At 33.6% G+C, this 24,788-nt stretch overlaps 1 protein-coding gene across 5 annotated transcripts in view; it reads left to right on the forward strand.

Moving 5' to 3' along the window:
- The window catches only part of Snx14 (sorting nexin 14), a 96,283-nt gene that overhangs the window by 45,099 nt on the left and 26,396 nt on the right, over nucleotides 1-24,788 (forward strand). For 3 of the 5 annotated variants that reach the window (XM_047557578.1, XM_047557579.1, XM_047557583.1), the window contains 8 exons: nucleotides 7,270-7,425; nucleotides 7,845-7,969; nucleotides 8,572-8,630; nucleotides 11,248-11,274; nucleotides 13,455-13,587; nucleotides 18,847-19,048; nucleotides 21,962-22,045; nucleotides 23,433-23,533. In XM_047557578.1, coding sequence (XP_047413534.1) covers nucleotides 7,270-7,425; nucleotides 7,845-7,969; nucleotides 8,572-8,630; nucleotides 11,248-11,274; nucleotides 13,455-13,587; nucleotides 18,847-19,048; nucleotides 21,962-22,045; nucleotides 23,433-23,533 — 887 coding nt within the window. The remainder of the gene's footprint in view (nucleotides 1-7,269; nucleotides 7,426-7,844; nucleotides 7,970-8,571; nucleotides 8,631-11,247; nucleotides 11,275-13,454; nucleotides 13,588-18,846; nucleotides 19,049-21,961; nucleotides 22,046-23,432; nucleotides 23,534-24,788) is intronic. The other 2 variants (XM_047557580.1, XM_047557582.1) reach the window with 1 other exon arrangement.

The following is a 24,788-nucleotide window of genomic DNA, read 5'->3' on the forward strand; positions in this document are numbered from 1 at the left end:
TGTAGGCTCTTTCTTCGCATTGCTGATAGTTTCCTTTGCTGAGAGAAAGCTTTTTAGTTTGAATCTATCCCAATTATTGATTCTTGCTTTTATTTCTTGTGCTATGGGAGTCCTGTTGAAGAAGTCTGGTCCTAAGCCGACATGTTGAAGCTCTGGACCTACTTTTTCTTCTATAAGATGCAAGGTCTCTGGTCTGATTCCGAGGTCCTTAACCATTTTGAGTTTAGTTTCATGCATGGTGAGAGATATGGGTTTAGTTTCATTCTGTTGCGTATGGATTTCCAATTCTCCCATAACCATTTTTTGAAGAGGCTATCTTTTCTCCATTGCATATTTTTGACCCCTTTGTCTAGTATGAGAAAATTGTATTTATTTGGGTTTGTGTCCGTGTCCTCTATTCTGTACCATTGATCCACCTTTCTATTTTGGTAACAATACCATGCCGTTTTTGTTACTATTGCTTTGTAGTAGAGTTGAAGATCTGGTATTGCGATCCCCCCTGCTTCACTCTTTCTACCAAGGATTGCTTTAGCTATTCTGGGTTTTTTATTCTTCCAGATGAATTTCATAATTGCTTGCTTTATTTCTGTGAGGTACATCATTGGGATTTTAATTGGAATTGCATTGAATCTGTAGAGCACTTTTGGTAGTATGGCCATTTTGACAATATTAATTCTTCCTATCCAAGAACATGGGAGATTTCCATCTTCTAAGGTTTTCTTTAATTTCTTTCTTTAGTGTTCTGTAGTTCTCATGGTAGAGGTCTTTCACCTCTTTTGTGAGATTGATTCCCATGTATTTTATTTTTTTCGATGCTATTGTGAATGGGGTAGTTTTCCTAATTTCTCTTTCTGAAGGTTCATCACTTATGTATAAAAATGCCTTAGATTTATGTGCATTGATCTTATATCCTGCTACTTTACTGAATTCACTTATGAGATCTAAAAGTTTTCTGGTGGAATTTCCTGGTTCCTCTAAGTATATAATCATATCATCAGTAAATAGGGATAGTTTGAGTTCTTCTTTTCCTGTTCGTATCCCTTTAATTTCTTTGGTCTGTCTAATTGCTCTGGCTAGAGTTTCAAGGACGATATTGAATAGAAATGGTGAAAGAGGGCATCCCTGCTTTGTTCCAGTTTTTAGGGGGAATGCATTCAGTTTTTCACCATTTAGAATAATATTAGCCATGGGCTTAGCATAGATGGCCTTTACAATGTTAAGGAATGTTCCCACTATCCCTATTTTTTCTAGTGTTTTGAGCATGAAGGGGTGCTGTATTTTATCAAATGCTTTTTCTGCATCTATTGAAATAATCATGTGATTCTTGACTTTAAGTCTGTTGATATGGTGAATGACATTTATTGATTTCCTGATGTTGAACCAACCTTGCATCCCTGGGATGAAACCCACTTGATCATGGTGCACTGTCTTTTTAATATGTTTTTGTATGCGATTTGCTAAAATTTTGTTGAGAATTTTTGCGTCGATGTTCATTAAGGATATTGGTCTAAAATTTTCTTTCCTCGATGTGTCTCTGTCTGGTTTAGGTATCAGGGTAATATTGGCTTCATAGAATGAGTTTGGGAGGGTTCCCTCCTCTTCTGTTTTATGGAATACTTTGAGAAGTATTGGAATGAGCTCTTCTTTAAAGGTTTTGTAGAACTCGGCTGAGAACCCATCAGGTCCTGGACTTTTCTTTGTTGGTAGGCTTTTGATGACTTCTTCTATTTCATTACTTGAAATTGGTCTATTTAAATTGTGTATGTCCTCCTCGTTTAGTTTAGGCAATTCATATGTCTCTAGAAACCTGTTGATGTCTTCGAAATTTTCTATTTTGTTGGAGTATAGATTTTCAAAATAGCTTCTAATTTTGTTTTATATTTCAGTCGTGTCTGTTGTGATATTTCCTTGTTCATTCCGAATTTTAGTGATTTGGGTTTTCTCTTGTCTTCTCTTTGTTAGTGTGGCTAAAGGTTTATCAATTTTGTTTATTTTTTCGAAGAACCAACTATTTATTTTGTCAATTTTTTGTATTGTTTCTTTTGTTTCAATTTCGTTGATTTCAGCTCTGAGTTTAACTATTTCCTGTCTTCTACTACTTTTGGTGTTGGTCTGTTCTTCTTTTTCTAGGGCTTTGAGCTGTAGTGTTAGGTCGTTTATTTGTTGAGTTTTACTTCTTTGATTAAATGCGCTCCATGAAATAAATTTTCCTCTAAGTACTGCTTTCATAGTGTCCCAGAGATTTTGATATGATGTTTCTTTGTTCTCATTTACCTCTAAGAATTTTTTAATTTCCTTCCTAATATCTTCTGTTATCCATTCATCATATAATAGCATATTGTTTAATCTCCAGGTGTTGGAGTAATTTCTGTTTTTTACTCTTTCATTTATTTCTAACTTCAATCCATTATGATCTGATAGAATACAAGGTAGTGTCTCTATCTTCTTGTATTTGCTAACATTAGCTTTGTGGCATAATATATGGTCTATTTTAGAGAAGGATCCATGTGCTGCTGAGAAGAAAGTGTATTCACTCTTGGTTGGATGGTATATTCTATAAATGTCTGTTAAGTCTAAATTATTGATTGTGTTACTGAGATCTATGATTTCTTTGTTCAATTTTTGTTGGGAAGATCTGTCCAGTGGTGAGAGAGGCGTGTTAAAATCACCTAGTATTATTGTGTTATGGTCTGTTTGGTTTCTAAAATTGAGAAGGATTTGTTTGACATACATGGATGAGCCACTGTTTGGGGCATAGATGTTTATGATTGTTATATCTTGCTGATTTATGCTTCCCTTAAGCAGTATGAAATGTCCTTCTTTATCCCTTCTGACTAACTTTGGCTTGAAGTCCACATTATCTGAAATGAGGATGGATACTCTAGCTTTTTTGCTGAGTCCATGTGCATGGTATGTTTTTCCCCATCCTTTCACCTTTAGTCTATGGGTATCTCTTTCTATGAGGTGAGTCTCTTGCAGGCAACATATTGTTGGATCTTTCTTTTTAATCCAATCTGCCAGTCTATGTCTTTTGATTGATGAATTCAGGCCATTAACATTCAGGGTTATTATTGAGATATGATTTGTATTCCTGGTCATTCGATTCATTTTTTAAATTTTATTTATTTATTTTTTCGACACAACTTGGTTCCTCCTTTATTTGACAGTTCCTTTAGGATAATTCCTCCCTTTGCTGATATGCTTCTTTGTTGTTTATCTCTTCCTCATGGAATATTTTGCTGAGAATGTTCTGTAATGCTGGCTTTCTTTTTGTAAATTCTTTTAGCTTTTGTTTATCATGGAAGGATTTTATTTCGTCTTCAAATCTGAAGGTAAGTTTTGCTGGGTGTAAGATTCTTGGTTGGCATCCATTTTCTTTTAGGGCTTGAAAAATGTTATTCCAGGCCTTTCTAGCTTTTAAGGTCTGGATTGAAAAATCTGCTGATATCCGTATTGGTTTCCCCCTGAATGTAATTTGGTTCTTTTCTCTCACAGCCTTTAAAATTTTGTCTTTATTTTGTATGTTAGGTATTTTCATTATAATGTGCCTTGGTGTGGGTGTGTTGTAATTTTGTGTATTTGGAGTCCTATAAGCCTCTTGAACTTGATTTTCCATTTCATTCTTCAGATTTGGGAAATTTTCTGATACTATTTCATTGAATAGATTGTTCATTCCTTTGGTTTGTTTCTCTAAGCCTTCCTCAATCCCAATAATTCTCAAATTTGGCCTCTTCATCATATCCCATAGTTCTTGGAGATTCTGTTCATGATTTCTTACCATCTTCTCTGTTTGTTCAACTTTGTTTTCAAGGTTAAATATTTTGTCTTCAATATCTGAGGTTCTGTCTTCCAGGTGTTCTATCCTATTGGTTGTGCTCTCTATGGAATTCTTAATTTGGTTTATTGTTTCCTTCATTTCAAGGATTTCTGTTTGATTTTTTTCAATATCTCTAACTCTTTATTGAAATGATCTTTTGCTTCCTGTATTTGCTCTTTTAACTGTCAATTTGTGCGATCATTCAATGCCTGCATTTGCTCTTTCATCTCATCGTTTGCTTCCCTGATCATTTTAATTTTGTACATTCTTAACTCCCTTTCTGTCATTTCTTCTACCATGGTGTCGTTGGATTTTATTGATGTAACATCTAGATTTGTTTGGGGCATTTTCTTCCCTTGTTTTCGCATAATGTTCAACTATCAGTGGATCATTAAGATATTGCAGATATCCTCTATTGACTTATAATGTCCCTGAAGATTGCTAGTATATCCCCTCTTATCCTTCAGTAGCCTGAAGTCTTGGAGGAAGTTGATAATGTGGTGCTCCACAAGGAAGCTACCTCTCTAGGGGTGGTGACCCTCAGGTGGGGTATATTCTCTGATAGTGGACAGAGGTGCCTCCACTTGTTGACCAGTGGTCATCCAAAGGGGAACTAGGCTGCGGGCTGAGGCAAGGCCTGTTTGGTCCTGTGTCTGTGGTTTTACCGTCCTTGTGGGAAAACCTCACCCGGCAGGGAAGACCCACCCGGTGGGGAGGTCTCGCTGGTCAGTTCCCCTCCTAAAGGTTCCCCTCAATCTACAGCTACCGCCTGGGCTGGGCTGTCTTCCTCTGCAACATTCCCAGGGGCCCGGACCTACCTCCTGGGCCTGGGAGCCTCACCGGCTGCCTCTCCTCAGATAATCTGCCCGCAGTCCTGGAACCTTTGCTCCACCCCTTTGTGTGTCTCTGTGCGACTCTTCCACCAAGAAGCTGCCTAGGGCCTGGGACCCTGCTTTGCACCTAATTGCCTGGCTATGGGGCCCTTCCTCTGAGCCGCCACCTGGAGCCCCGCTGTACAATATCTCTGAGTTCCAGAGACCCGCCACACGCCTCTTCCTCCGGACAGCTGCCCAGTGTTCCGACACAGTCACTAGGAGTCCAAGGAACTCACTTCTCCTTTCCTCCTCCCGCCAACTGCCCGTAGCCCTAGGCAGTCACTCCGAGTCCAAGTGACCCGCCGTGTTCCTCCTCCTTCTCGGTGTAGCCCCCCGGGGGGTTCAGGAGCCGTCGCTCGGAGACCAAGCTACCCACCGCGCTCCTCCTCCAGATAGGCCACCGGTGTTCAGGAGCGGTCGCTTTGAGTCCAAACAACTCACCACTCGCCTCCTCCTCTGAGCAGCCACCTGGAGCTCTGATGCAGTCACTCATAGACCAAGCGACCCGCCATGTTCCTCCTCTTCCTCCGGGCAACCCCCCGGTGTTCAGAAGCGGTCGTTCTGAGTCTAAACAGCTCGCCACGCAGCTCCTCCTCAGGCAGCCGCCTGGAGCCCCAGTGGTTGCTCCGAGTCCAAGTGCTGTGCTGAGCAGCCACCTCTATGATGTTCCCAGTTGTCCGTGTTTACCGCCCCAGCGGGGAGAGGGGCGTCTCGCCGAGCAACTCTACTTCACAAAGTTCCCTGTGTTCCGGGGCTACTGCCCCATCCGGGACGCCTCCCCAGCGGGAGAGACTCACCCGGTGGCTTTGAGTTGGTCCCAAGTCTCTCACTATCTCCTTTTTTGAATCCTGAGTCCTGGAGCAACATGAAATGCAGCCACCCTCTAGTCCGCCATCTTGGAAACCTCTTATCTCTTCTATTGACTTTTTGAGTCTGTACAGTTTTTTCTTCCTCTTCCTCCTCTTTTTTTTTTTTTTTTTTTTAGTGGTTGCTGAGAGTAGGTATCTGACACCACAGTTTTCTTTTAACAATAATTCACTGCTGTAGAGAACAATGTAAGAACCTCAGTGTACCTCAAATTTTCCCCATCCTCCCTGTTATGCTTCTGTTGTTATGTATTTTAATTTTGCACAGACTTTTACCCCCAGATATGTTGTTATTTCTTTAAGTAGTCAACAGGTGTCTACACACATTTGCAAACATTCATACACGTATGCATATATATTCATTTTACAAGGTCATTAGAATTATTGGCTCATTTATCTTCCTGGTGATCTTTATTACTTTCTGCAGAACCAGTATTCTATTACTCTTTCCCTTCTGAAAGAAATTCCTTTCACATTTCTTTTTGTTGTTGTTGTTTTGGTGGTGCTGGGGATCAAACCCAGGTCTTCAGGCATGCAAGGCAAACACTCTATCACTGAGCCACATCCCAAGCCCCCTTTCACATTTTTTTGTATAAACCTGCTGAAGGCATGTTTTCTTAGCTTTTGTGTGAGCAAGTGTTTATTCTTTTAATTTTTAAAAGGTATTTTCACTGAACATAAAATTCTAGGTTGACAATTTTTTTCCCCCCAATTCAGCACTGTACTCCATTTTCTAGTGTCTTCTGGACAATGCCTGTTTCTAATTAGAAATTAGCTTCTAATCTTATGATTTTTTCCTCTGTATATAATATGTTTCTTCCTGATCATTTTTATGATTTTCTTTTTTAGTTTTCATCAATTTGATTATAATATAGTTTTAAAAATTTATTGTACTTGGATTTTCCCATATTCCTGAATATTTGAGTTGATGTTCTTCATCAATTTTGAAAATCTATGGCTGTTTATTATCCCTTCAAATATTCTGTCCCATTTTCATATTATTTTCCTTTTAGAACTAATTGGTTATATATGTTAAGTCATAAGGGAATGATGATTGTATATTGTTGTCCCACAGGTTTTATCCACTTTGTTCTAATTTTTTAAGTACTCCCTGTCCCTCTTTGTATATTCTTGAATAATTAAGATTTAAGGGGCAAACTCTTTGTTAACACCTCTTGGAATAATAAAAAAAGAAAAGAGCAGTCAGTACTTTCTCTATCCTAATGGTAGTGTCATTCTCCTTTGGAAAAAATTATTTTTTCAGACTTAGCTCTGCCCCCAATCTGCAGCACCCTTGATGGAGGGAAATATTGTTTAAAAACATTGATTGCAACTTAAAAATACATTTTTCATTGTTAGTGAATCAGATTTTAAAATATTAAAAGACATTTGGTATAAAAATTTATACACTCTGTTCTTTAAAGGAAATTTTAGAAATGTGCTGAATAGTCTAAATTTTCATAGTTTGTGCTGCTATTCTTGTATTTACATATTTTATATTAAATTTTAAAAATATGGTTGTTTCTCTTCATATAAATATTTTATCTCTAACATTTAAAAAAGCTTAAAGTGATGAATAGATTTATAATTAAAATAATGAATTAGATTACTTTTAACATTGGCCACAGTTTGAATAGGAATATCAAATTATCATGAATAGTTTTATATTAAAATAATTTATTTTTCCTTCTTTCTATCTCTTATTTGTTAGAGGAATTTAATGATAGAATTTTGCGACCCGAGTTATCAAATGATGAAATGCTGTCTCTTCATGAAGAGTTGCAGAAGATTTATAAAACATATTGTTTGGATGAAAGTATTGACAAAATTAGATTTGATCCTTTCATTGTAGAAGAGATTCAAAGAAGTAAGTCAGTGATGATGAACAGAATGAATTCTATCTTTTATAGTTTTCAAAGAGTTTTTTCATATATTCTCATTTTTATTTGAATAGCTATGTGAGGTTCATGGGAAGCTTAGATTTTTATTACTTTAATATTAAGGGATCTTTTGTTAACTTTGCTTCTTGTGTTAAAACATTCTTTTTTTAAATATTCATATTACTAATGAGATGAAAGTTTTGAGAAGAGATGTATTCTCAATTCACATACTTAATATTTGTCAGAACTGATTGTTCTAATTTCCCACTTTATTGACTTCTTACAATGAAGTTTCTGTGAAACAGTTTAGAACTCTTTGTATGCTGTTTTACTGTAATGGATTTTAAACTGATAATGTATTTATGCTATTCATAAATAATTTCTACAGTAGAATTTTTTTAAATAGTCGCTGAAGGCCCATATATAGATGTTGTGAAACTTCAAACCATGAGATGTCTTTTTGAAGCATATGAACATGTTCTTTCTCTCTTGGAGAATGTGTTTACCCCTATGTTCTGCCACAGTGATGAGGTAAGTCTAAATATTAATCTTGTTTGAGGATATTTACACAGACTTTTATAGAGTGATTCAAATAGCAAAATAAATAGAAAAATAAAACAAGGTTAAGAAAGTAAATACCCTTTTCCACCATGTATCTTAATATGTATTATGAGTGATTATAAGTAACTTTATAAAGCACAGTTCTCAGTACTAAAACCATGTTTGTGTTTATGTGACATGATAGATTAGAACTGAATTGTTCTACCTGATTTTCCCAGTGACTTTGTAGTACTGCAGTGATGTAGAAACCTTATTCTTCTTACATGTACATTATTTAAGACTTGTGGAAATAAAGTAACCTGAATATTTTCCATTTGCAACATTTTAATCCTTTTTCTCCTTGACTGTGGTTGTATTCACTTGATTTAAATAGCTTTTCCTATTTTTTTTTTTCTGGCTCTGGGAATGGAACCCAGATCCTCACACATGCTAGTCAAGATCTTAACCACTGATCTACACCCCTAACCCTTAAATAGCCTTTTCATTAAACTGGAAAGTAGAAAGGTAAAGTACTATGTTTCAATGTAAGATATTTGTTTAGTATATCATAATAATTATTTATTATTTTAAAGTATTTCAGGCAACTTTTAAGAGGTGCAGAATCACCAACACGCAATTCAAAATTCAACAGGTAGGTATATTTAACCATACACGTTTGGTGTTTGAACTTGGTGATGCTTATCATTCTGTGATAATGTCATCGTCTTTAGTAACTATTTTTCTGAATGAAAATGTAGTTCCAATACTATATGAGTAGACAAGACATTTCATCAATAAATTGGAGTCCTGTTGTACATAAACTAAAAATGCCTGAATTTTTTTTAGAAAAATTATACGTTGTTGCCTTTTTAATCTCATAATTAATACATATTAATGCCAGATGAACTGCTTTGTTAGAGAGAAGGACTGCCTACATGCACAAGTGAAATCCACAGATAACTCCCAATTTGTGTTTTGTTTTCAGAGAAAACTTTTTTATTAGAGAACTTACTGGGTAAAAATTAGAAAGATTTTCCTCTTTTTCCTATTGGAAATACAAGTGTGCAGTTTACCTAAAGGTAACAAAATGGAGTGTTATCCATTTATAAGCTCAGTAGTTAATGTCCTTGATTTGTCTTTACAATGTTATATGTTCAGTGTTATATGTACAAAACTGACAGACATCAAAGTTATGTCTGTGGAATAGTCACATTGTTTTTAATACCTTCCAGTTTTAGCAAGTATCCAATAAATATATTAAAAAAATTGGAGATGTTGGTACAAAGAGACAAGTAGATTAAACCAGAAAGTGGAACATTTTTTGATAGTAGAAAATGTGAAAACTATGGGGAGGATACATTGCATTTTTGGCATAACCAAGTATTTTAGGTATAGATCTGAAGTTTTTGAAATGCTGCAAGTTAGTTCTTAATGTAACACTTCAGTACAAGTAGTAGGGTGTCATAACTTTTTTGAAGGTGGCAAATGTTTTTATGATTCTTCGTAAAAAATTACTTTACTTTTTACTAATAATTTGTGTGTATATTATAACCATGAAACTTTAGACTTTATTTAGCAAAAATCATATCCGTGCTGCTTAATATAGTATTCTTTGCCAAAAGCACATATCTCTTACTTTGGTTGAATACTTTTTCAAGGCCTTTCATAGAATTTCCTAACATACTTGATAAGCAGGTGGAATTTATCCTTATTTTAGACTTAGAGTGTTGAGGGTCTCATATAAGGATATTGAGCTTCCCTCATTTAAGGATACTAGTTCTGTGATCTTAGAAGTCAGCTTGGTAGCTAAATCTAAGTTAAGGTCCTAACTTCAGAGATGGAGAGCTTTTCTTTGCCATTTTGAGGATACCTGATTATCTGTAGCATACTAAGGAATTCATTTTTCTTTCTTTTTTTTTTCCCGCATGGTGCTGGGAATTAAACCCAGGGCCTTGAGCTTGCAAGGCAAGCACTCTACCAACTGAGCTACATCCCCAGCCCGGCACTCATTTTTCTAGCTTAAAATTTTAAAAAGACATAAAGGACATATGGATTCTTTTTATTCTGGACACTGATTATAACCTTTAAAGTATGCTTTTCTTTATATTGACCTGACTTAATATTAACTATCAGTCTTGTCAGGATGCTACTTCTCTGATACATAATGATTCATTTGCTTAGAGTAAGTAAAATAGTTTCTTAACATTCTTTCAATGGAAAGAATGGAAATTTCAATGGAAATTTAGATTAGCTTTGCTGATATGATGTTAAATGACTTAAACATATATAAAATATTCAGTGTTTTGCATCTACATTTTATTTAGTTGTCATTTAAAAGTACAGTTTTAATGCATATTGCTAATCCTGAACTATTTCATTGTGCACTCAAAGCATAACTTTCTGTTGTTTTAAGAAGTTGATAAGCTCCTCTTTTTTATTTAAAAAAAAAAAACAAAACATTTTTTTTTAGTCGTCAATGGATCTTTTATTTTGTTTATTTATATGTGGTGCTGAGAATTGAACCCAGGACCTCCCACATGCCAGGCAAGTGCTCTACCACTGAGTCACAACTCCAGCCCTCAAAGAATACTTTTTTTTTTTTTTTTTGGGTGCTGGGGATCGAACCCAGGGCCTTGTGCTTACAAGGTAAGCACTCTACCGACTGAGCTATCTCCCTAGCCCCAAAGAATACTTTTTAATATTTAGGAATCTTTTGTTAATTTTGCTTCCTAGCTTAACATTAAAAAAAATTGTATTTTGATGCTGGGTATCAGGACCTCATGAATGCTAGGCAAGTGCTCAGTAACTACATCCCCAGCCCCCAAAAATTCTATTTTACATACCAAAGCTAAAAATGGGTGAAGAAGCATACATAATTTTATCTAACATGGACACAAATTCCATTTTGGAAAATATGAATTTGCTTTTTGTGCTAAGTTTTGGTGCCATAGTGTTCACATCCTTTACACAGTATCAAACAAATGTTATGCCTAAGGGCAAAAAAATAGGGAATTATGTACTGTCATTGAATTAAGAACTCTTCTGTAGTAATTTATATTCCATACTTCCAAAAAACAGCTATGTGCTTTCTCTTATCTTTATCATATTGTTTGTAAAGATTTCTACCTTTTGCAAAGATGAATGCTATCCACTTGTGTAACTTTTAAGCTTTTAAATTTTGTTTTGTATTCTAAAGTGAAACTTGTTTAATATCTGGGCTTTCTCTCTCTCTCTTCTCCTTACATAATTTCACATATCTGATATTGCAGAGGTAGCCTAAGTTTGGATGATTTTCGGTAAGTCTTGAGCATGTGATTCTTTTCAGTATAAATTATCTGTTTAAGTTCAGACACTATACCTCAAACAACCTAATGTAACAAAAAAGGAAAAAATAAGAAGCACCATGCTATTACTGCCTCTGTTATTTAGTATAACTTTTTAAAATGAATCTCTAATTTTAGATACCTCCTTTTTCGACATAGCATATGCCATAAAAATGTCTTGGTATTTCCAGTATTTGATATTAAAAAAATGCTAAAATATTTTCACTATTTTTCCAATATTTTGCTTGCAAGGCTATTGATTCTTTGTTGTTATTTTTGATTCTGCTAAATTATTTTTAGAATTATTTGTGTTTTAAATTTTATTTTTTGTTGTGTGCATTATACAAAAAGAAGAGTTTTGTGTGGTGTATTGTTATATCATGTAACATTCTTTGATCAATTTAACTCCCCTAATCTCCTCACCCCACTTCCCTCCCTTCCCCTTCTTCTACCCAGTTGGTGTCCCTTAAAGAACTTTTTTGAAGGAAAGAAATATAATTATGTTTCTGTGATTATGGGCATAATTACAAGTGAAATAATTTAAGAATATGTCATATTTCAAAAACCTCAATTGTTATATGATCTTTAGATTCTGTAGACTAGAATAATATAATTAGGTTCTAGAAATTTTCATGACATTTTGTTAATATTTTTATATTTATCTTTGAAAACATTTCTTCTATCAGTGATATATACAACCTTGGATTTTTAAAAAACACTAACTGCATACCTGTTTAGATAAAATAATCTAGTTTAGGCACACCCTTTGTCTACTTACTACTTATTTGTATTTTTCTTTCTTTTATTATGATTATTACTTTTTTACTTTTTTAATTTGTGTTTTTCTAATTTTAAAGTAAATTTGATTTGTTCCTCAGACTTGTAGATAATACACACCACTGAATACCTGGTGTATTTGAACTTGATCAATTTGCTTTCATTTCTGTAATTGTTGTATTATTTAAGCAGATAAATTTTGCTTTGGGAGTAATAGCTGTCCAGTAACTTAAGCATTTTAAACAAACTTTGTTAGATTTTAAAATAGTCATTTTTATTTGGGTATCTGTTGTAAGGGTAGTAGTTTTACATACTGAGAATGAGTTTTAAATTGAATTAAAGTTATTGTTTTATTTACCTGAAACACAGGGTATTTGGCTTTAATGGAGGAAGTTTTTGTTTCTTTTAACATTTTTTTTCTTTCCATCTGCTCCTGATTTTTGAAATCACTTTTGCAAATTGTGAAATCTTTATTTAATATTTATGACAGAGTAGGCTGCTTCCTTGGGCTACATTTGCTCATATCTTCATTGTTTAAACTTCCCTTTGGTATTTTCTTTTTTAAAAAAATTACTTTGAGGTTAAATAAGATGCATTTTATAGCTCATTCCTTTTTGAATATTTACATGATTATAAAGTTGAATTTTACTTGGACATTTGTCAGTCATAGAGGATAATTTTTTTGTTGTTTCATCTGAAATTGAAGTGCCAAGAAGGTCATCATTTTGTATCTTCCTTGTTGCATTGTTATTTTAGCAGTTCATTTATTCTAAATGAATGTTATATTTTGAACATTGGTCTTAGCTGGGCATGGTGACACAAATGTGTAATCCAGACTTGGGGAAGGGCAAGGCAGGAGAATCACAAGTTTGAGGTCAGTCTTAGCAACTTAGTGATACTCTGTCTTAAAATAAAAAATAAGAAGAACTGGGGGTACAACTCAGTGATAGTGTGCCCCTGGGTTCAACCCCCAGTACAAAATATAATTTTAAAAAGACATAATTTGAACATTGGTCTTAACATTTTTATATCTGTTATTTCATTATGTCATTAAGAACTGTATACCACTAGAGGGCTCTCATCTTTTAAAAAGTTTAGTTCAGTTCATATTTTGAAGTTAGCAGTAACTAAATTGTAAATGTTTATTATTATATTTTGTCTCATTTATTCATACTACAAATTTAAGCTTTAAAATCTGTTTTGACTTCTGAGACGTTCAGATAATCTCTGACTAAAAACTTGAAAAGTTAATGTTAGCTATACCTTCTGTTTACCATTTTCAAAGCTGATTTTCTTTTTCTTTAGTATTGTTTATAATAAACTATGCTTTTGTGATAATTTGCTCTGTACCTGATACATTCTTCTTTAATATTTAGAAGCACACAGAAAAGAGGGGAATCATTTGGAATCAGCAGAATAGGCAGCAAAATTAAAGGAGTATTCAAGAGCACCACAATGGAGGGAGCTATGTTGCCTAATTATGGTTTGGCTGAAGGTGAAGATGACTTTGTAAGTAAAAAATCTTCAATTTGATTTATGTATAACTTCAGACTTTAGTGTAGCACAAATAATTGGATATGCTAACTATCTTCTAACTTCAGACTTCCTTTTTATTTCCTGTCCTTTGATTAATTTATGGTTTCATGGTACTGTTAGCATTTTTTAAAAAATTTGAGAATTTATTATTAGGACAATTTTAAGCTAACATACTTCTGGTAGTCAAATGGTTTGCCATCTTTTCATTAGGCTTTTAGTTCAATCCTGATGTTCTCTTTTTCCAACCATATGTTCCAGGAATATGCATTGTTCATAGATGCCCAATTTCTTGTACTTAAACTATGGTCTGTGCACAAGCAGTTTCAGTATTATCCTGTCAATATATAATGATCAGATGAGGGAAATGAGCATATTTATCACCTCAGACATTTATCATTTCTTGTTGTTGGAAACATTTAAAATCCTCCCTACTAGTTATTTTGAAATACTCTGTTGTTATCAATTATAGTGCTAGAGAACATTAAAAGTCATTTCTACTATTTAACTGCTTCCCTGTCCCCATTAACCATCCTCTCTATCCATCTCTCCCATTCCTACACCCTTTCTAGACTCCAGTAACCAGTGTTCTATTCTCTACTGCTTTAAGATTAACTTTTTAGCTTCTACATTTGAGTGAGAACATGCACATTTGCTTTTCTATACCTAACTTATTTCACTTAACATATTGTCCTCTAGTTCCATCCATGTTGCTGCAAATGACAATATTTCATTCTTTTTTTTTAAATATTTTTTAGTTGTCAATGAACCTTTATTTTACTTATTTATATGTGGTGCCGAGAATTGAACCTAGTGCATTGCACATGCTAGGCAAGTGCACTACCACTGAGCTACAATTCCAGCCCCCAGAATTTCATTCGTTTTTGTGCTTTTGTGCCCCTGTTATCTTATGTTAAAGTGTGTGCCATATACTATTTGAAATTACATGTTTACAGTTATCTCCCCTACCAGATGGTGAATCCCATAAAGGCAGATATTATCTCATTTGTACTTTTCACCACTTAACAAATCTTTAGTTATAGAGATCTTAGATTCATATTTAGTCTTTCAATGACTAGGAATACAAAGATGATTAAGACACAGATCTTGTCCTTAAGAAATGTGCTAACCCACATGTAACAATGAATACCATTATTTTGTATAATTATAATGAACCCATTAAAAGGAAAGAGAAAGAACTTTACTAAATCAGATATAATAGGGATCAATAGGATTAGGGAACAGAAGTAAACAGAACCCTTTCTTACTTTTATCCCTTCCTTTCAACCTGTGTCCCACTACATTATGAATTTTTATGGAGGTCTACTATTTCTGCATAATTTAAATAGAAGAAAATCTTACATAAGCCCCCTTTTTCTTAATAATCCAAATACAGCATTTTCCCTGTTTAGGCCCTTGTGTTTCCTTAGAAGTATGGGTAGAAGTAAGATAGTAAACCAGTGGAAGTAGTCTTTTTCAAAATAATTATGTTTTCTAATTTTAAACATATTATAGTTTTTCTCTCTCACGCTCTTTTTTTTTTTTTCGTTTTTGCAATGCTAGGGATCCAACCCAAGGCCTTGCACATGCAAGACAAATGATATACCACACTGATCTATATTCCTAGGCTCCTCAATTTTTTAATAATGTAGAAAAGTAGAAGAAATTTTAAATAGCATTGGTAATCCTACCACTCAATAGATACTTCTGTTAACATTCTGGTGATTTTCTTTTCTAAAAAATACCTACCTACCTATCTTCCTACCCCTGTAGACTAGACTAACATGTACATATAACATATAAAACACATGTCTATAAACATATATGTACATGTATATGCATATATATGTATCTTGCAAAACTGCCTTATTCCCTCTAAAATTTTAACAAAAGGATTTACCTATGTTATTGTGAATTCCAAAACAATTTTTGTGGAAGTTCTACTTTTTATTCATTGCTCTCCCAATTGCTTGAAATTCAAGATATAATTTTGCTTTAGAAATAGGATATCTTCAAAAAACTGAATTTGTTCTGTTTTGTAGTGATCTAAGGAAGAAGGAAAGTTTTGATCGAAAGTAAAGAATACTAATAACAGAAAGTAGGAGAAACAAATTAATGTCCAATACCATCAAAAGTAAACATGAGATTGGGAGGGAGCTTACCCAGATGGAGATAGCACCATTTAGGGTTTAGAAGACACTATGGTAGTTTTAAGCTATGGGGCCTTGAGGTCGTCTCTTGTCTTATTTAGGAAGTAGAGGGGAAAGGGAAGTTGCCAGTCTTCCTGCCAGAGATAAAGTAGTTTGTGATTTGAAATTGAGACCTGGGAGACATTATCTTTTAGAGACCTTGATGATCTGATTGTTTGTTATGCCTATCTGCCATTTGACCTTGGGCAAGTTACCTAATTTTATTCTGATTGATTTTCTCAAGATCGAAAGGAGATAATCCTATCTGTCTTATATAGGGGTATTGTGAAGGGAATTAAGCAATATAATGTAATATAATGCAATGTAATGAAGTAATATATATGAAGTACTGAAAACAATGCCTTGCATGTAGTAAGCACTGTTAAGTACTATATAATATTGTAATACCATCAATTCTCATAATTATACAGATGTTAAGTTATGGATTAAGTCATGTATGTACAGGCCTGGGAACCACAGCTCAGTATATAAGATCGGATCTTCCTAAAGATACGTTTCTGTCCAAGTTCAGAACTGATTTACAGATAAACTACTGGAAGTTAATATGCCCATTAGTAAGTTGACAGTTATTTCCATATAGGAAAAGACAAGGAATGTTAACATTTAAGGAAGTGGGAGACATCACCTAACCTTTTTTCTCTGCCTTCCTTATTTCCTGTCCTCTTGGTAGAGAGGATCTATTTGAAAACAAAAAGTACTTGGTCTCCTTTCATTAACATTTTGGTAACAGATTATTTACTTCTATTGATTCATTGGTAAATACTGGGGTTGAACCCAGTGGTACCCCACTGCTAAACTGCATCCCCAGCACACCCCCGCCCCTTTATATTTTATTTTAAGAAAGTGTCTTACTAAGGTGCCCAGGCTGGCCTTGAACTTGAGATTCTCCTGCTAAAGTCTCCTGAGTAACTGGAATTACAAGCAGGCACCACCATACCTGACTATTTATTTTTAGTAAGATTAAGGGAAGTCCTGAAAATTCACAGAAATATTGCTCCAGGGATTTTTCACTGGACTGTGTTGATATAAAACCATTTAAATGTTAAAAGGAAATTGTAAAGCTTTGTCCTTTTTTATTCATTGATGTTTGTATGTTGCTAAGAATTTTGCTTTCCCATTTTTTTTTAGATTGATTTTGAGGGACTTCTTTTCATTTATGAATACCTCATTTTTGGCTTTAATAAGTTTGTTAAGCTTCCTGTCATTCTGTGATCTCCTCTACCCTCTTTACTCATTAGCCAGATCCACTAAAAAAAAAAAAAAAAAGGAATAACCATGCAAAGTATTGCCTTGAGCTCAGGTTCTAAGAAGGGAACAGGGACAGAGGGGCACACATTTCCCTCACACATACTTCTGTTTCTGTTTTTCTCTCACTTTTATGAGGCAATAACCTCACTGTTGGTGAGGTGGCATGTGTCTACAATTCCAGTGACTCAGGAGACTGAGGAGGATCACAAGTTGAAGGCCAGCCTCAGCAATTTTGCGAGGTCCTAAGCAATTTAGCAAGCTCCTGTCTCAAAAAGTAAAAAGGGCTGGGGATGTGGCCCAGTGGTAAAGTGTCCCTGGGTTCAAACTCCAGGAACCACTTCCACCCCACAAAAAAGAAGCCTTCCAAAGATCAGTAATAGTCTTACTAGGAATTTTGGAATGCCAGTTTAGGACAGGAACAGAAAAGGGAAGGGGCTTTGTGGGGGAGGAAATAATTTTCTTAGAAGAGAATAGAGTGCCAGATATGGAAAGAAAGAATGGAAAGTAAAGGTGTGCTAGAATTCTAGAAATAAATTTCTCCTTACTACTAGTTTTCTCTGACTAGGTTATTCAGAATTCTCTTAAGTACTGCAACCTTTAATTCATTGCCTTAAAAGGAGTATGTTTGGGGTGGGGGGGAAGGGAAAAAATAACAGAATGAATCAAACAACATTACCCTATGTAAATTTATGATTACACAAATGCTATGCCTTTACTCCATGTACAAACAGAGAAACAACATGTATCCCTTTGTTTACAATAAAAAAGGAGTATGTTTAAGATGAATGTGTTTTATCTATAATATTTGCCCACTTTAACATGAGTAAAATATGTCTAGGTAAACAGATTTATCATTTGTTAGACTCAAAGGGTTTCTTCCAAGTTAAAGAATTAGACAAGGTTGCTTTTCCTCCTTTCTTTATGTGCATTTCTAGAACATATGGTTTTCTTTTTAAAAAATAATTACTCTTTTAATTTTAGATATTTAAAAATATTATTTTAAAGTTTATACTATAAAACTTTTAGAAGTGAGGATATGAAAAACAGTTTTATAGAGGTGTGTCCCTTTATCTAATTTTTTAATTATTTAATGATGCAGAGAATATATTTTTGCTTGTGCCCTTTTCACTGTTTGTTTGTTTGTTTTTTTGCAAAGCTTGCAAGGCAGGCACTCTACGAACTGAGCTATATCCCCAGCCCCCTTTTCACTGTTTTAAAAAAATTATTTGAAGTAAATATTTTCAGTAGAACACCCAGAAATAGGATTACTGTTCAGAACTGTTTTATAGCTTTTTTATGGAGACATTGCTAAAATGCTTTCCAGGAGGGTGATGTTATTATGCTCATAACCAGAAGCATTTCATATCCAGTTTATCTGTGCAGTCTCCATCAGTGACTATTGCCATTTATAAAATTTTACCTTTCTAAGTGAACAATATCAGTACATTAAATTTTTATTTCTTATTACCAGATTGAGCACTTTTAATATTCATGTATTTTTAGCATCTTTTTTCATAGTCTCTGAAATGTCTATTCTCTATTTTCTGTTGTATTTTGTACACAGGCATTGTAACCAGACATGGAGTTGATGCTCATAACTTGTTAGTTTTAACTTTTATTTTTACTTTTTCAGTAGAAAATTCTTTATCACCTAATTTCCCAAGTCTTAAAACTTATCAAATTGCTACAGGCCTGTTACTTTACAGTTATATCTCATACACTATATAGTTCTAAAGGTAGTGGAAATATTAAATTCATCATGGGAATTTTTTTCCAGATTGAAGAGGGTATTGTTGTAATGGAAGATGATTCTCCAGTAGAAGCTGTGAGCACACCTAATACTCCCCGAAATCTTGCTGCTTGGAAAATTAGCATTCCATATGTAGACTTTTTTGAGGATCCCTCCTCTGAAAGGAAGGAGAAAAAGGAGAGAATTCCTGTGTTTTGTATTGATGTTGAAAGAAATGATAGAAGAGCAGGTAGGAAGGTTTATGAATACATTTCTTAAAAGATATCCATGAATCTGTCTTTATCAGGTATGAGAAATATTTCAAAATATATAAAATTGAATATAATCACATAGCTAAAAGATAACTGTCCAGAACAGAAACTTGAACAAAAGCTTAGTATTTCTTAGGTTTTTAGATTAGTTAATTAATTTATCTAACATTGTTGAGTAGATGCTTAAGAGATATCTCGCAATCCATCAGGGCATTTTATATGATGTTCCTTTAATGGTTTTGTTGCCATCGTTAATTATTATATGTATTTAATTGTTATTAATGCATTCAGAACTGGATTAGGTATTATACCAGTTTAATTAAAAGAACATTTCCCTTCCCCCATTGTTGTGGGCTAATTAGAATCAATAAAAGCACAATCAAAACAACTTTACAAATTGTCCTCATGTTTTGCTATCTGTTTTGGTTGTTTCAGGTATGGACTGTAATGGAGACAGGGATTAAACAGCACCCTTGGCAGAATAAACAGCACTCTGGGCTTTGTCCAAGAGTCAGGGTAGTCAGTGTAAGAAAAAGCACAAAGTCTTACATGTGTTGGGAATGATAAACAGAAAAATAAAGTTAACCTCAGGAAGAAGAAACTATCTGTGAGGAAAGAAGGTTGAAAAAGTGACAATGTTAGGAAACAGTTCTTAGAGTAGTAACTAAGTGGTAGTGTAAAGGTTAGAACTAATTATTTCTTTGATTTTTCAAAAAAGAATTAGGTTTTCTGATATTTCTCAGAAACTAGTCCTACTTCAAGAACATAAAGCTTAGGAATGGGGAAGAAGATTGCCCAGAGCAGTTAACTATGGTCTCTGCTATTGTACTTATGTACTGTCCAGGTCTGAGGCAGTGCTCTATGATTGTATTGCAGTTGCTCTGTAGTCTTGCTAGTTGCTGCTCTCTCAACATATTAATAGTATGTAGCCAAACCATTATCTATCCCAGTCTTATTTCAATTTTAAACTTAATATTGTTTGGAATATACTTTTGTTTTTGCCTATTGGACAACTATCTTTAATTTTGGTGCTTTATTATTTTTTAATAGAGCATTATAGTTATACATAGTAGTTGGGTTCATTTTGACAAAATCATGCATGCATGAAATTTTTTATTTTAATCTTCATTCTTTCCCCCTTTTCCTCCCCTTCACCCTCCCTCTATTCTCCTTACTATATTGATCTTCCTTTTGTGCATTTATTCATTTATATTTGATTGGTACTTTCTACATATACAAAATGGTAAATTTCCTGTGGCACATTTATATACATGTAGAATGTGATTTTGTTAAATTCATTTCTTATTTTCTTCCCTTTCTTGTCCTTGCTCCTTCTTTCTCGATTTTCTTCTTCTACCCTACTGATTTTCCCTATATACTTACAATATCCACCACCTTTGTATTTTGCTCTAACTTCTACATGGATGAGAAAACATTTATTGGTGCTTTGTTTTAAAAGGTTTAGCTTAAAAATTTAAACATGAAATTCAATTAAATGAATTATAATCTTATTTTCTAAATAATTTTTGTCTGCACTGTAGAATTCTATTAATATAATCTGCTTTTAGGAAACCATGGCTTATAAGGGAGAAAAAAAGGATGTTGTTTCCTACATTGATTTTATGTGTAGTAAAATAGCATTTTTAGAATTTTAAATACCAAAACTAGATATACATAGATATTTTAATACCACCTTTTAAAGAAGAAAACTAGGATTTGCTTTATAGGTTGTGACTAAATCAGATTTTTTTGTTTTGTTTTTGAGTGGAAATACTGTTTTTGAGTTGCTCTGGCTTTGGCTGATCTGATCCATTATATTATCAAATGTATGTTAGAATGACATAAGATGCTAACCATAGCAGTTAACATTTTGGGGGTTTTGATTCTGTGCTATGTATATACAAAAGTGCTTTATGTAGGTTGTTTTTTATGTGATACACACAGTTATTCTACATCTAAGCAAACTAAGGTACAGTGAGATTAAGTTATTTGTTAAAGGCCACATAGTAAATGGGGGAACCGGATAAGAATAGGTAGTCTGATCTGATCTGGCTCTTGGTTTTTTTTTTTTTTTTTTTTTGGTTGTTGTTGTACCAGGGATTGAATCAAGGGGTACTTAACCACTGAGCCACATCCCCAGCCTACCCGCCCCCCCCCTTTTTTGGTAAATTTTGAGATAGGAGCTCTCCAAGCTGCTTAGTGTCTTGCCATATTGCTGAGGTTGGCTTCAAACTTGTGATCCTTGTGCCTCAGTCTCCCAAGCTGCTGGAATTACAGGTGTGTTCACCATGCCCAGCTTGGCTTATTATTTAAACCATTACTTTGTGCCAGTTTGGTTGCCCCAGGCCACATGTGACAATTAAAATTAAATTATATTAAAATTTTGGTTCCTTAATTACACTAGCTGTTTGAACTGGTGCTCAGTGGCAAGGATAGCAGCTATTTAGTGCGGATATATAAAACATCTACATAATTGCAGTGTCCTGTTTGCTAGTGCTGTTCTATACTACATTATTAGATCAGGACAATTTGGTAAATTTTGATAATTTTAAGAGGTCCAAAATTGATACAAAATGAAATACGTAGTTTTGATGACATTTTAAAAATAATAATTACATGATTTTTTAAAGTTTCTACCAGCTGTGTGATTCTGTTGTAGAGAAAGTGTATTTGTTTGAGATAACTGCATAAATAGATAAAACTTATCAGTATCTTTTTAGGTAATTTTAAAATTAAAATACAGAATAAAATATGTTAATGCAGTGCACAAAACAATAAATTATTAAGACCAAAATAATGTCCCATCTTACATTATTAATGTTTTAAATTCTGAATTTTTTTAGTAGTAAGTTGTAAAATTATTTTTAATTTGGTGTGTATTCACTTTACAGTTGGGCATGAGCCTGAACATTGGTCTGTCTATAGAAGATACCTTGAATTCTATGTACTTGAATCAAAGCTAACAGAATTTCATGGTTTGTTGTTCTTTTTTTAATATAAAACCTTAAAACATTAGTTTTCTTAAAAGCTGTTGTAACAGATTAATTTTTTAAATTTTATTTTAAGCAGTGGTACCAAAGAAGCATAACAATTAGGTACATTTTTATTAGCAATAGGAATGTACTGTTTTTATCTTATTTTTATTTACCATTTTTTGCAACGTATTTTGAATGCATTTTTATTAACAAAATTAAATTTTAAAAGATTATTGTTCTTCATACTTTAGAAAATTCCTCCATCCAATTTGTTTGTTTGTTTGTTTCTCCTGAAAAACAGAGAATTTAAACCAGACATTTCAGAGTCACTTTCTTTTTTACCACCATCTTCCTTGGTAAACATGGTTGCTATGAATTCTGGAAAATGTTCTGACTTATCTCTTAAATTTAGGTGAAGAAACAAAGTTTATGGTTGGTATTTTTCCTTTTGAGGATAAATCAGTTGGAAAAGGCGAGCATTCTTCCTTTTTAGCTTTCCTCTTATCTATTTACTTCAATTAATATTAAGATAAATTTAAGAATATTTCCAGCCATTTTATACATGGCTTGGTGAGTTTGTGTGTGTTCTAAAACTTTTTTTTTTTTTTTTTTTAGAAAAGCTTTGTGAAGTGTGCCTTGATCCTAATTCAGATTTGTTCTGAATTGAGAAGGGCAAGGAACCTTTTTTAGATCTTCCTAGAGGATCAAAGCCCATGGTTAGATGATTATTGTAGGAAGATAAAGAATACAAAGTCCCACCCCATAGTTTTTGCCCAGATTTTGAGTTTATACTTGTCTTCAAATGGCTTTCTGTTTTCTGTCATCCTTGTCTTGTTCTTTCTCTGAGAGCTTTTCTTTTTTGCTTAAGTCTGAGAGAAGGTAATTTATCTCCATACTTTTAAACACCTGGATCATCCAAAACTGGCTGGTTTCCCATCACAATTGTTACTTTTTGTTAGTTACATGTCTGAAATGGGCTCTACTTAAGAAAGCACATCTGTGGCTTTTAGATTTTGTTTTTAAGCTTATGTAACATTGACAAAATGCTACCTTTCTGTTTTTTTCCCATGAGAGAGTAGATATTTCTTTTGTGAGATTTTGTCTACTAAAATTCTACAAATTTCAAAATAATCTCATGGTTACTCTTACCAGTATAGGCTAAAAATTCATTGTCAGTGAAGAGTGGCAGTTATTAGAAAGTGATATTCAAATATCCATAGACTCAAGTCCTTTAGTCTGAACTTGACTTGAAATTTCTGACTGTATGAAGATTATTTTAAAAAGGCAAGACAATGTTGTGATTCTGAATTTGCCATAGTAGACTTTTAATTATTTTTTTTCAATAGTAGTAGAACAGAATAAGAACTTTAATATGTACAAATTTCAGGCACATTTCCTGATGCCCAGCTTCCTTCCAAGAGGATCATTGGCCCCAAAAATTATGAATTCTTAAAGTCAAAGAGAGAAGAGTTTCAGGAATATCTCCAGGTATAGCACCAACTTAAAACGTTGCTAATTATAACATTCTAAAATTGTCTCTTTTTTTTCTTGTACATATGTGCTTTGCTCAACAAATACCTAAGTTTTAAAAATTCTTTCATTTAAACTTTTTTTCTGTGTGGATTTTAAAATGAATTTTTGTCAAGAGTATATACTTTTTTAAAAATTGATTTTTAAATGGATGACCAATTGAATACCAGATATTTTCCTCAAGAGGAAGAAGTCTTTAGTTTTAAACTAATTAAAACTTTGTGGAAAGTAAAAAATAGAAAAAATTTTGTTTTAAAAGAGTAAGTGCGTTCTAAGAATACTGAGTAGTTTTTTGTTATTGTTTCTTCTGTTTTATGTTTGATTTTGTGTGTAGTACTTTCTGAATTTTGGAATCTTCCTTGCCCTTTTATTCCTTAGTCTCTTTGTTTTTATAGCTTATACATGTTTATTCAATTTCCTGGTCAGCTCTCTGCCATTCACTACTTGGAATTGAATCCCTTTTTTCTTGTGTGTGTACATTTTGTGGCAGCGTACTTGGGATATTATTTTAGTGGATAGTATGGCTAACTTAAAAGTTTCTGATTTGAGCTGTCTGGTCCTCCAAATTTAATTGTCATATTTCTTTATCAAGACTATAAAACCAAGGAGAAGCTATTTTTATTGGTTTAATAAAGGTCTCTGTTATTTGGGCATGGCATTTTATCATTTTTATTAAGTCCTAGATTAGTTAAATTTCTTGCCTCCTAACCAAAAGAAAATATTTTTAAGTTAAAAGTTTTCAACAGTATAAAGAGTTTTCTTCATTGTATTTCCTGTATCTGAACTGAAAATCCTTTCAACTCAAAGGATTTTCTGTATAATTTTTTGGTTATGTGAATAGTGAAATATGAAATAGCTATTAACTATTGGAAGGATCTTTGGATACAGCAGGATGTGTTTTTCCATTATTTGAACCTTCTAAGTACCTCATTCTATAAGACATATTTTCTGGTAATAAGGTCTGGAGTTAAGAGTTTGCTCTGTTGGTGTTTTGTTTATGTAGATTTCTGGTCATAAAGTTTTGTAACTGTTTTGTAGTTGCAAAACTGAATATTAGGTAAGACTGGGTTAATTCTGGCCTTTGAAAGTCAGTTTATCTTGACAGAAAATAATGTTGCAAGAACAGACAACAGATTTTTCCAAGTGTTTTCACTTTTCCACAGTTAGTTTTCTGCAAAACCCTTTATGCTGACTTCTTTTAATTATTAAGGAA

Source organism: Sciurus carolinensis, chromosome 7, assembly GCF_902686445.1.
Source record: "Sciurus carolinensis chromosome 7, mSciCar1.2, whole genome shotgun sequence".
Classification (NCBI taxonomy): domain Eukaryota; kingdom Metazoa; phylum Chordata; class Mammalia; order Rodentia; family Sciuridae; genus Sciurus; species Sciurus carolinensis.